This window comes from Saimiri boliviensis, chromosome 1 (assembly GCF_048565385.1).
Source record: "Saimiri boliviensis isolate mSaiBol1 chromosome 1, mSaiBol1.pri, whole genome shotgun sequence".
NCBI lineage: Eukaryota > Metazoa > Chordata > Mammalia > Primates > Cebidae > Saimiri > Saimiri boliviensis.
The window spans coordinates 294,173,338-294,187,123 of NC_133449.1; the positions used below are offsets into that span (position 1 = coordinate 294,173,338).

A 13,786-nucleotide genomic window follows, 5' to 3' on the forward strand; every position below is an offset into this window, starting at 1 on the left:
TTTTTTTTACGCATAATGTTATTGAATACTTAACACATAGAGTATAGTGTAAACATAACCTTCATAGGCGCTGGGAAAGCAAAAATTTGTGACTCACTTGATAGTGGTATTCCCTTTTTTTGCAGAGGCTTGGAACCGAATCCGCAATATTGGTGAAGTATAGCTATATTCGCTTTTGCTCTATTTGTTTTCCTGTATTATTTCCAGAAGACTCTCAGAGCAGTATCACCAGGGGTTTATTGGAAATGGATTAGTGTGGTAGATCCTGGGGTAACCTACACCAGGGGGCTGAGGGCCTGCTCCCACCTACCCCACGCCCCAGAAGCTGCCCCATGCCTCTGCATTCAGAGGCACTGAGCACTCAGCATTTGGGCTCGGCCCACCCTGCTGAGAGGTTGCTGGGAAGGCAGGCACTGCCCACAGTACTTTTTCTCCAATGCCAGAAACAGGAGTGAAGTGATTACCCTGGGTTTTGTTTTCCACTTTATTCAGGCTCTAAAAAGGTCGGGCAAGAGGCTTTTTTGAAAGCTTTTGATCAATCCCCAGGGACAGTGATTCTCAAGTTTTGCATGAATCTGGGATACTTGCTTAAAAGATAGCTAACAATATTTATGACACGCCATGCACAGTTCTAAGAGATACATCTAAATTATTGCTGCTAAAATTGGTAATGGTCTCTGTGAGGACTCTGAGGCCCCACAGCCAAGAGGTGCCAGGGCTGGGACAGATGCTTCGCTCTCAGTCACCTTGCAGGGCCCAGGGGGTCAAGGAAGGCTTGTGTGGGGACCACAGACGGCCTGTTTAGCAGGGGCTGCAGGTGGGCCTTCACTTTGAGAAGTGCTGCTCTTGTCTGCAGGGACTTCTCTTGGTCCCAACGTCAGCCGGGCTCAGTCATGCAGGTTCAGCAAGGGCTGGAGCTTCTGCTCTGGGAAACCTTAGGGAGGAAGAGAGCTCGGGCAGGATGCCACTATTTGGTCCTGACGCTGTAGAGGGGACAGAAACCTTGATGAGCTCCATTCTTAAACAGCACTACTGCACCGTTATTGTTCAGTTACTCAAGGTCACATAGTGTTAGTCCCACCTGGCCTGGGCATCATTAGGTAAAGGACTTGGACGTAACGTCTTTTTTTGTGAGAGACTGACTTCCAAGTACACCATCTGATTTCTACTGCTGTTCAACAAGTTACCATTAAAGTGTTTTGAATATTTTCAAGCTTCAAGAATACCAGAGAACTGAGAGAAAAAATCAAATGTAGTTGTATTCTACTTCCAAAAAACAGGACTGGTGAATCACGGACTTCTAGTCAACCTACAGCTTAAGTATTCAGTATTTGAGTTACTGAGCTCTTTATTATCTCTAAGTAAACAAAGTTTGTTTTGGACCTAAAAAGAAACATTATTCTGTCTGGTGAGGAGTCTACTTTAGGGCAGGAGGTCCGATGGCCATTAGGGACATTCCACAGAAGGGAGGGGCAGGACTTTGCTATGTTGTATGCACGCAGGTGACCCTGCTTATAAAACCCTCATTATGTGTTTTCAGAAACAAGCAAAACAAAAACAAAGCTCTCCCTTTCTGAGACCCTCTGTGGGAACTCAGAACCTCTTGGCAGCACGTTGGTGACTCTCTTTCTTGCTCAGGCCCTTTGTGTGGGTTCTGTTTTGCACACAGTGCTGTTCCCATGGGGACTGAAGCCTCCAGAATCTCCCCACACTCACTGCTCCAGCAACTGGCTAGCAAACCTCCCTTGTGGGGAGTACAGGGTCCTTGAAGAGACGGCAGGGGGTCACTCTGATGGTGGCGGGCCTTGGGGCTCCTCGTCATCATTTAGTCCCCAAGTCTCACAATGGCTACTAGAGCAGCCATCAGCCCCATTACTTACCCTATAAGATAGAAATTGGCAGTAAAATTGGAAATGTTACAGCCAAAGGAAGTTCTGTGTTGTATGATTAAATACAGAGAACCCTGCAGCCTGCCTGCTCCATTTCCCAGCATCAACATGGGAATGATGATGCCTTGATTTCAGGTTCAGTGTCCACTCTTCTCTTCTCCAATGTCAGGTCAGCAGTGAGAGTGCAGGTCTAACATGCAGGAATCACATGAGCAAATCCAAGCACCCTTGGCATGCCTGCTGTGGAGCGTGGAGCCATCTGTGCTGGTCTGAGCTGAAGAGCTCTGAAACTAAGCTCTTTCATCTTCCTACAGGGCGGGAGGCTGGCTTCAGTCAGGTGTAGATTTGAGGAACCTGTGTTTCCCAAATGAAGGAAGGAACCGTCTTCAGGAGCCGCCACGGGGAGCTTGGGCAGGCAGGTACTGGTCATCTGCTGGGGGATTTATTTCAATGCTTGAAGATGGGTCTCTGTGGACACACAGGGCTACAGTAGCTGTGATGACACCCCGAGAAGTTCACCTTCTTTATTTGACAAATACAGAGACAAGGCACAGAGCTGGCCTCATCTAAATGTGCCCATTCCTGCTTTGTTCCTGGAAAGTCTCCAAGCTGCCTATGCAGTGAGGCAGTGCCAAAGCCAGGGCTCACCCCCGGTCCTGAGTGCCCACTCCGGGCTTCTGCTAGGCCATGCTGCCTGCCCCGCTATGCAGCCTTACACCATGGAGCCCATGGGGTGGTGAAGGGTACAGGGGACTCTGTGTGTCTTTAACCCGACAGCAGCAGTCCTTAGGAGACTTGGAGGAAAATGTCATGTCATCTTCAGGAGCATCAGGGGGCTGTGTAGTGGCATGAAGGTTTCTGGTACACAGCAGGGGCACGCAAGAAGTGGAGGAGTCATCGTGAACTGCCAACGCCCATATTTTGCTGCTGTCTTCCCTCCCAAGCGTGTCCCCCCTGCATGGACGTGGACCTGTGCATGCCTCTGTGGAATGCCCGCCTCACCTGGGGACTGCAGTGTGAAGGCACCATGTGATATCCCTCACCTTGGTTCAGACAGGGAAGTAACCACCTCACGTTCACAGGAACAGACAAACTTGGGACTAACATTTGAGGCTGCACTGTGTGGCTCTAGGTTTTATTCTTCTTCCCCATCTTGCCTCATTATTTCCAAAGAGGAGAACTGTATTCTGATGCTTTCTTCGAATAAGCGAAGCAAATAGGAAAGAGCAGAGAGAACCGCTACTCCTGGCGGCCTGGCCGGGGAGGGTGTCAGGGCTGTGAGGCAGGGCTCTGCAGGGCTGTGAGGCTGAGCCCTGGGGCCAGGTTGCCTTCTGTGCTGCCCACAGACCTGCACAGAGCTTCTCAAGCTCCAGAGCTTTCCTCTGAGCCCATGTTGAGGAAGAAACCCTCCTATCAGTTCCCAGATTAAATTTTTATTTTTAATTTTTAATTTTTTTTTTTTTTTTGAGAAGGGGTTTTGCTCTTGTCGGCTGGAGTGCAATGGTGCGAGCTCGGCTCACTGCCCTCTCTGCCTCCAGGTTCAAGCAATTCTTTGCCTCAGCCTCCTGAGTAGCTGGGATTAAAGGCACCTGCTACCATGCCCAGATAGTTTATTTTTTATTTTTTATTTTTGTAATTTAGTCGAGACAGGGTTTCACTATGTTGGCCGGCTGGTCTTGAACTCCTGACCTCAGGTGATCCACCCTCCTGGGCCTCCCAAAGTCTGGGATTACAGATGTGAGCCACTGAGCCTGGCCTCAGCTCCCATACTCATCTCCCTTTGCTCTCTTCCTGCCTGCCCCAGTGGGCTCTTCTCAGGTCTTGAATTAGGCACTTCCCTGGTGCCTGTGGAAAAGTAGCCCCTTCAGGCCTGGAATGTTCTCTCCCTATTCCTCTCTCTCCCGTACCCTCTTCTCCTAGCTAGTTTCTAGCACTTTCTTTCCAGATTCAGAAGCCGCTTCCTCACGGTGGGATTCTTTCTGGAGTACCATATTTACACCCCAGTGTCCTTGGAGATAACAGGATCCTGTCCCCAGGAGGCATCCAGGGAGGGTGAGGCCACCTCTAGGTCCATTCATCTCTGTATCCTGGGCCACCAACAGCCTGGCTACAGGGCAGGGGAAACTTGGGACCTTACTGAATTTAAAAATGGGCTGGAGACGCCTGTTAATGAGAACAGAGGGCTCCTTAATAGACAGTGATTTTATTACCTTGATCAACAGGAAAAATCAGGTGCTGAAGAACCCACCAAATGTAGCAAACGCCAGGAGAAGAAACGGGAAAGCCAGCGGGTTATCAGACTTGCTGTGTAGCCCTGGAAGGCTCACTGTGCCCTGAACATTTCCAGGAAGATGAGAGCAGTGATATCTAGCACCTCCTCTGCTACCCGGCGCCTTATTCTTAATCCAAACTTCAAATCCGCTGTGGAAAAATACCGTTCCAAGGCTTCTCACTGAAGGTTGCTTTGTATTCTGATACCATCAGGATTGAGCTTATGCATTAGGGAGTTCATCCACCTACAGGTGACCGCGGCTCCTTCCCGCATGCGCTCCCAAGCCTCAGTGAAAATGTCCTAAGAACTGGGATTTCTGACATATGTAACAAACCTGCATGTTCTGCACATGTACCCCAGAACTTAAAGGACAATAAAAAAATTCCCAAAACTTATTAAACCTTATTTTAAGTGCTGTAATAAATATATTATTGATCCATTATACTACTTAAAAAAAAAAAAAAGAAAACAGGGATTACAACTCTGAAAAGAAAAAATCTCGGGACCCCAAACTCACTAAAAGTTAAGCGTGGGAACTGAGGTACACAAGAAATGGCCTTCTTTTTGTTCCCACATAGATGGCTACAACATAGAAGGATCACATAGCTCCCTAGGCAGCCTCCCTCACAAAGGCTCAGGAAAAAATTCCTCCTGGGCCCCGAAATCTTTCAGAACAGACACCACAACCGCCCCCTCCACACACACAAAATAACCTGAAAACAAAGTTCTGTTGACTCTCATCCTGGCAATGCAAATTAATGGCTGATTTTCACAGGTAATGGACAAAGACAAGTCAGGAAATCATCCCTGGGCCCACCACAGAGGAAGGCATCATGGAGTTTCCCGACTCCGCCCCTTCCACATGTAAAATATGGTTTCAGTGAGCATGAATCAAAGCTTCACAAGAATGTAGCCACCTCCTGCCTAGTCCATTTCTCTTTATTCCTTTTCCTCCTTCCCCTACTGTCTACTCTTTCTCCATTATTGAAGTCCTTAAAACTCTCTTTGGAAAAAGCACAGGCCACAGATCCTCCTATAACTCATGTTTCTTTTTCCTGGGCACATCCTCACCCTTGGAAAATACACCTCTAACTTGATTGAGACCTGTCTCAGACACTTTGTGGTTTATACATCTCAGACATCTGGGAAACGTCATAGCACTAAGCACAGGGCTCCGCACACGGTGGGTGCCCAGGTACATGTTTCTTACGTTAAGTCCAAATGTAGACGCGTCTGCTTCCTCTTGCACTTCAGCAATACTGAAGACACCTCACAACATCTCGCTTCGAAAGCCATTTCAATATTTAACTGACATTGTAGTCTTTTCAAGTCTAGCTAATCCTTTCGGATAAACACTCCATGACATTCCCATTTCCATCCATTCTAATGGATGGACTCAAGTCTTCGGTCTGCTCTTGTATAGATAACTCCTAAATCCTGTCACACTCATGATGTATCTGATGTCTCAGAAATTCTAAGAGCCTTGGAAGGCTGTCAGGGAAGCTGAGTGCAGGGAAACAGCGGGTGTGTGGGATGCATGGTTTAACGCTGTCTCTTGTTTGAGCGTCCATCGCATGCTGGCCAGGCAGACCTCCTCCCACAGTGGGGAGAGGGCAGGGGATACCTTGGGGACATATTTGGGACCCTAGTGCCTCATAATGGACATTCAGAACTTTACATGACTGGGGAAGAAATCTTCTCTAATAATGAATCCAACTGCAAGCTCAGACTTTTACAGGTCCTTCTAACCCACTATTGTCAACTGATGTATCTCCCACCAATCAGTATCTTCTTGAAAACTGAAAAATTCAGGCCAATTTTGGCCATTTTGAACACTCAGATGAGTGAAGTGCTGCAGCCTTTATGTCACCGAAGAAACATTCACCCAGGTTATCACCGCATCCAGCCCCTATCTCCCAGCCCCCAGCCCCGCGTGGTCTGACCTCATTCTTCAGGCTCCTGGCCAGGAAGTGCTCAGCCACGTGTGCGGGAAGCACGTTCTCCAGCAGCACGCGGTTCAGGTTCTCCATGGTCTCTATCTCCTCCCGCTCTTTTTTGAACTTGTTCTTCCATAAGAAGTCTAACCTACAGTAATATTCATTCTGTTACAAGAGGACACAGAGGTAAAGAAACAATAGGCATCTGGTCCCGCCAGAGAGTGGAGGTTTCAAAGAGAAAACAAAAAGAACAAAATGCAACCGAAAAAAGAACCCCCAAACAGAACTGCCACCCCCTAGAAAGCCCTCTGTTTCCCTGAAATGTCCTTCAGTCAAGCTCTGGCATGGATTTGCAAAAAACAAGAACCAGCCTCAGAAACAGGGAAATCAGTGATACAGAGGCTTAAATTCAAAGTGCTGTTAAAGCTCCCTGCAAAGTTATGCTAATAAAAGATGGCTCAAATGGTTTTTTGAAAAGAGGCATAGAATATAAATGATGAATAAATGAAAAATGAAGAATACATCGGTAGGGAGACAGCATTTTTTGATGATTTGCATAAAAATGGTGGTGTTCATTTATGGCAGTTTGCCGTTAGCATTTGTAGATTAGTTTTTCCCTAACACAAATTATATCATTATGTAACTGTTGCAAAATATGGACTTTTTTTTTCCACCTGGGATTGTGCTGTTCTGACAGAATGCCATTCATTATATTTAGAAAAAAGTTCATTTTGATAACATTTAATTAAGATAATGCCTGCTAGTAAAAACATGTTTTCATGCTTTATAATGTATTAAAATATAATATATTTGAAAACGAGTTATTATTAACATTGTAGGAACAGAGAGGCACAATTACGGACAAAGAGTCTTTTGGGCCTTGGCATCATTTCGTGCCTCCTATGAGGTAAATAATTTAATATAATGAAATAGTCTTGAGTGGATCCTTCTGTAATAGAAGGGCTTAGTGGAGAGTGTGTATTTCCCACAGATAGTCACTTACTGCCAATAAATGTGAAGAAGAGCTAACTGCAAGTTTTCGGTTTGTTTTGTTGAGTTGTACCAATGACAGTACAAAGTAAAACAAAACACACACACGTGCACACCAGTGGCCTCTCACACACAAAGGGGAATTTTTGTAAAAAAGCTAAAATCCACATTCTGTAATTTGAAAGAACAATGATCATTCATTAGTTATGTTTGATTCAAATTATCTGCCATACATTAGGAAAAAGTTCCTCCTGCTCCTCCTCCTCTGCTGTGGCATTCATGTTTATCTCATGTAGTGAGGCGTTTTCAAAAAACTGCAAAAAAGATATTTTAAAAGTCTGTTTATATTTGGCCAGGCATGGTGGCTCACGCCTGTAATCCCAACACTTTGGGAGGCCAAGGTGGGAGGATCACTTGAGGTCAGGAGTTTCAGACCAGACTGGCCAAAATGGCAAAATCCCATGTCTACTAAAAATGCAAATATTAGCCAGGCCTGGTGGTGCACACCTGTAGTCCCAGCTACTCAGGAGGCTGAGGCAGGAGAATCGCATGAACCCAGGAAGTGGAGGTGGCAGTGAGCCGAGATTGAGCCAGTGCACTCCAGCCTGGGCAACAGAACAAGACGCTGTCTCAAAAAACAAAATCCCCAAAATAAAAGTTTATATTTAAAGTTTCATGTTCATGCCACATTTTCAAAACCATGGATTGACAGAAATTAATCTGTAGATTGACTAGAAAAGCCTTCTCACTTGAAGAATGGATTAAAAAAAAATAAATCAATGATGTGTCTGACTTTAAACTGAAATGATAGATGCAACCATCTATCAACCATCTAGCTTCTCAGTGACCCCGCCAGCGGCTTCTCAGTGCCCCCGCCAGCGGCTTCTCAATGCCCCCACTGGTGGCTTCTCAGTGCCCCCACTGAATGCCCCCACAGGTGCACACTCAAGATTAGACAAAAGTGAAGCAGGAGATGAAACTGCCTCCAAGCCGAAGTTAAGGCACAAGTCCGACCCAAGGGAGCAGGACAGTTTTCCATGCGCCATGCTAGGATGTTGCTCAGGTTTTCAGAGCCATCGTTATTGCATAACAGGTAAGCGTTTTGTAATTTAGTCTCCTACTAAGAAAAAAAAATCACAATCTTTTCGAACCAGCTGTGCTGAACTGAAAGGACACTTTGCCAAGTCAATCAATCAATCTCTCTACCTACTACCTATGTTTCTATCCATCTGTCACTCATCGATCACTTTCCCAAGCAATGCAATCTGTTTGGAATCCTCTGGCTTATGTAGCTGGCCCATTACAACTCATATGAAGGGTGCCTCAAAAAAGACTTAAAAGAAAATCCCAATTGAATGTAATGGATTGAATAGTAATCCTCTAAAAGATGGTTCCAAGTCCTAGCCCTTGGTATTTGTGAATGTGACCTGATTTGGAAATAACGTCTTTTGTGGATGTGATTCCAGTTAAAGATCTCAGGATAATATCGTCCTGGATTTAGGGTGGGTCCTAAACCCGAAAAGCATGTCCTTACCAGAGAAAGGAGGGGGGGATCTGACTCACAGACACAGTGAGAGGCCATGCACAGATGTCCAGCAGAGGCCAGGATGAAGCCCCTGCCTGGGTGACTTGGGGAGGGCAGTGCTGCAGAGGAAAGCAGAGGATTCTGTGTGCACGAGAGGAGCAGGGAGGGACCAGCAGGGTTCCTCAGCTTTGCGCCTGCTTCGAGAGCCTCCCATTCCTTGGACTGCCACCCACCTCCCGGATTCTGCCTGGGGCTACTCTACAGGTTTTCAGGAGACCAGATTCCTTGAAGAGACACAGAATTTGCTTTTTATTGGCTCTGTCAACAGTGAGAGATCAAGAGCAGGAAGAGCCTGAGAAAATCCTCCAGGACATCCTCCAGGATTTTTTTAAGGGTTAAAGACCCCATGACCCTCCCTTCTGTGCCTCATATCTAGCACAGCCTCAAGGGCAGTTCTGAGCTGTTCCTGGTTCTGAAAACAACAGGAGGAACTAGAGGGCTTCACATCTTTCTACAGGGACAGAAGAACCTAGTATCAAATTAAATTCTCCCAACTTTGTTATTGGTCATGGAGATGATACGCAGTCAATACCACTACATAATTATGGTTAAGTCCAATGGCTGACAGTCGATCCATTACACTCTAATTGATTTAAGATAAATAATCAAAAGTATTCAATATTAAGATCAAGCACGAATTTTACACAATTGGGTTGATACCAGTCTTATAGGGAGTCATTCCATTTTTGTCTTTACTGTAGCAAAAAGTAACATTTACATCTAGAGGCCTGGAAAAATCATTACTCCCTTTAAAGGATTTATCATTCTTCGCAACCATTCTTTAACACCAGTTATAAATCACTGAATGATTTTTTTTCCCTTGGCTCTGTCAACAAGGAGAGAGAGAGAGGAAGAGCCCGGGTGAATCCTCCAGGATGTGTCTGGGACGCCGTGACCCTCCCTGCTGTGGCTCACTGGGCTGGAGTACAGGGCAGTTTGTGGCCCTGCAGATTCTTAGGTTCAAGCTCTCCTGTAAAACAACAGCTTCATTTGAGGTCATGCAGACCGTCCGCTGGTTTGATGGTATAAATGTATCCCAACTCAAATGCAGACCCTGCATGGAATGTGCTGCTGTTTAAGCTCTGGTGAGACACCAGGCTTCTTTCTTTTTCAAGAGGCCCCTGAGTTGGCTAATACATCTGTCATAAACTAGACTTTAGTACAGCAAGTAGCACTGTACTTGTTGTACAAGGGACATGTTATGTTTTCATCAAGGCTACTTTGATACCTAAAGCAGTATTTAGTATACTGATTTTCTCAGAAAGCAAACATATCTCCATCATTTCAAAAAAGACGGTCATGGAGCAGCACACACAACAATGAAAATAGGTTGCAAAGTGCATATACTATCATTTAACAAGCCAATCACAAAATACAATAACTCCAAGGCCATGAATGCTTTACTTGTAGCACTTGAAAAATCTTATTTCAAATATGGGGTGTTTTGTGATATATCTCCCCTCCCTTTGGGGAAGGGAATACTAAAGCACTGTGTCACAGACTTCAAAGTCCTTGCCCCAGAAGGCTTGGGGCCTCAGTAATCATCCACTCAATGATTCTGGACTGCAGGTCAGACTCTCGGCTCACCTTGGTATTTCCCATGGGGTTTTACGTAGATTCAGTGACTTATAGCTGTTGTTAAAGAATCGTTACGAGGAATGATAAACTCTTTAGAGGGAGTAACATTTTTCTAGGTCTCTAGATGTAAATATTACTTTTTGCTACATTAAAGACAAAAATGGAATGACTCTCTATAAGACTGATATCAACCCAATTGTGTAAAATTAGTGTTCAATCATAGTATTAAATACTTTTGATTATTTACCTTAAATCGATGAGATGGTAATGGATCAACTGTCAGCCATTGGACTCAACCATAATTATGTAGTCATAAATATGACTGTGTATCATCTCAATGACCAATAACGAAGTCGGGAGAATTTAATTTGATACTAGGTTCTTAAAATTTGCTGCTGTGAAGGAATCTGACTGATGATCCTAGCAGGAGAAAGCATCCCCAGTATGAAATGGAGAAACAGGTGATTCCCTGGAGGGAATGGCTGCAATGTTTCCTGAGAAATGATCATGTAGGTGATATGATGCAAGGAAGCGCAATTCTCTCGCATCTAAATTATAGGATCCTCAAGGGAGAGCATGCCTGCCAATAGGAGTGACAGCAGAAAGATGGTCAATCGTGAGAAAAGAAAACCAGGTTGCAGGAGGAATCAGGGAAAAAGAATGGGGCATAGTGTCAAAACTGCAAGTCAAAGAATGCAGAACAGAGAAAATGTAAGGGGGCGGTGGGGTGGGAAGAAAAGACCTCAAACAGCTTTGCAGCAGGACAGGACAGCTCCATGCTTAGGAGATGGATGAGGGACGCACCATGAACTCCTAGGGAGGATGGAGCTCACATTGCTTGGGAAGCTAGAGGAGGACAGTTGTCCCGGACTGCTGACCTGAGAGCCAGATACAGACTCGGTCCAACTGACTGTGCAATTACTAACAGCTTTCTGGTGGGGAGAGCTGGAAGCCTTGGAAGCCAGACCCAAACCCATAAGTACACGGTGCACCTCTTAGACATTGGACAGATTTAATTTAATTGGCATTGCTTCTTCACGAGTTCTTTCCAAATACATAAATCACTGCTTTTCTTGTTTCCTATCACCCTTCATAGAACTTAAACAGACTTGGGAAGAGGCCGAGGTGCCTGGCTTCAGATAAGTCTTGTAGTCTTTGGGCATTTATCGCTGTTGAAAGCAGAAGAAGAAGAATTGTCCTTAAAAATCTGGCACCCACAGCCTCTACTAGGAGACCAGAGGGTTGGAGGGAAGAAAGAAGAAATAATAGTTTCATTCGCATTGCAAAAATAAAACTTTTTAGCAGGGGATCACATTTCGAGGAATGATTGCAAATGACAGCAAATGAATTCCGATCTGGTTCAAAGAAGTGTGCTACATATTCTGAAAGGCAAATGAAAGGCCCAGTCAAGGGGAGTTTTTTTTTTTTTTTTTTCCAAATAGTGTCAGTAATTGATGGAACACTTTTGTAAGCTTACAAAACCTACAAATTTTTTTTTGAAATTTAACAGGAAATTAACTGATGAACTTCTCAGCCATTAATAAAATTTGTCTTTTGTGGAAAAAAAGGAAGATATTTTTCCTTTTGTCTATATCTGCACACCCACACCTGTGCTAGCTAGTTTTGTCTTCAGTGATAAGACAATTTTGATTCTTAGGCATTTGTTTCCAAGAAAGTTAACTAAAACCCACAGCAAAGCATTATTAATACAGCAATTTAGAAAAGGTATATATATATATATATATATATATATATATATATATATATAAACAGACTTCTTACCTGTCTACCCAGAACAAGCAGTGTGATGAAGAATATAGAGAGAGACACAGAGCCCATGGTCTTTAGGTCTTTCCAAATTCCTGGTCTATTAAAAAAACAGACAGACAGACAGATAACAATGCAACACAACAACAGGCACACAGGACTTAGAATCTGAATATGAACAAATGTCAGATTCTCTAGTGCCCGTCTACATCATACACCAGCCAAACGCACAGGTTTCAAATCTCCTTCCAAACCCAGCTCGCATTAAAACAAAATAAAAATCCCTATTTTGAGAGCACAGTATAATAACACAAACTTTGTACTTTATATCAAGCTACACAAAATATTAAAAGAAAAAGTAAAGGAATATTAACATTTTATTTATAGTTTTGGTATCAATATGGGTAACTGTGTATATGATTTCTTCAGTGTTTTCATGATTACTCTCATAAAGAGACAGTATACTTGAAATGGATAATCACACAGGTATAAACATGAAGTAGGGAACTTAATTTCTGCAAGCTACTCTCACCTCTGAATTATAGTTTCATATAACTTTCAAGCAGTCATCCAATCTTATTCACTCTTTCATATGATTTTGTATTACAAAGGTATAACAAAGATGAAAATGCTGGGTACACTGCCTGAGTGACCTCAGGTTCAAGTTCATGATAAATGGCATCAGTCATTTATTCCTGTCAAGATGTCACTGCATGAGGTGGGCTCCCTCAGACCTCGATACCACATTCCACGCAGTGAGCACCCACACATCCTACAGATGCTGACACATGAACTTTTCCCACATAGGACTGTAACTAAGACCTGAAAAATAAATTGGATTATGCATAGACACCATGTCACATAAGCAGTATAGATGGTATCTGATCAACTACAAACAGCAGGTCATCACTTTCTGCTTGTGTGCTGCCCTTTCTTTTTGATTTTTGCAGTTTCTCTGTGGATTCAAGGACAAATGAGATATCAAGAGGCTTTGGTGTAATACTAAAAAGCCCAGGTGGGCTTTCAAGCAAAAGAGCCTGGGTTTGAAACCTGAGCTATGGGATGTGGCATAAACCCCTTCAAGTCTCACTTTCTTCATCAGCCAAGTGGGTACCAACCACTACCTTGTAGGCTGTTTCAGCCACTACATTAAATATCTGTATACCTGGCACAGAGCCTGACAGATAGGAAACTCTTTCCGAATGGTACTTGTGATTTTTAACATTATTACGGAATGATAAGGAAGGGGAGTGGGGTAGGGCTAAGAAACTAGAGAAAAAGATAAGGAAACACAGACTGGAGAATATTATTAGCAGAATGAAAGACTCAAGTGCAATGAAAAGGTGGATTCCCGCAGGAACGAGGTAACACAATCAATCACCTGGTCCCAGCGGCTTACATGCTTAGAGCCACAGAGAACTCTCCAGTAAGGTTGTGCTGGCATCAAGAGCTCTTTCCTCCTCATCAAGCCCGCGGCAGCTGAGCTCATGAAACTTAAAGAGGTCACCATTTCTCTCTGAGAATGAAGCCAGGGGAGCAGTGCCGCCTTCCTGTTTCACTGGCATTGATTTTATAAAATGAAGTTGCTTTTTTCTGAGCTTGTGACTGAGGTGTCCAACAGCACAGCTGAAGTGACTGACAGGTGAAGTTGTTTAAAACCAATTCTGACTCTGATTTTCATAATTTTTTTTTTTTTTTGAGACGGAGTTTCGCTCTTGTTACCCAGGCTGGAGTGCAATGGCACGATCTCAGCTCACCGCAACCTCTG

General features: G+C 44.2%; 1 protein-coding gene across 1 annotated transcript in view; it reads right to left on the reverse strand.

The window, feature by feature from the left end:
• ADCY2 (adenylate cyclase 2) overlaps positions 1 to 13,786 on the reverse strand; it is a 445,240-nt gene that overhangs the window by 35,373 nt on the left and 396,081 nt on the right. Inside the window, exons 19-20 of the mRNA XM_003932504.4 lie at positions 12,034 to 12,118; positions 6,105 to 6,263 (exon numbers count right to left, since the gene is read on the reverse strand). Of these exons, the coding sequence (XP_003932553.2) occupies positions 6,105 to 6,263; positions 12,034 to 12,118 (244 nt within the window). The remainder of the gene's footprint in view (positions 1 to 6,104; positions 6,264 to 12,033; positions 12,119 to 13,786) is intronic.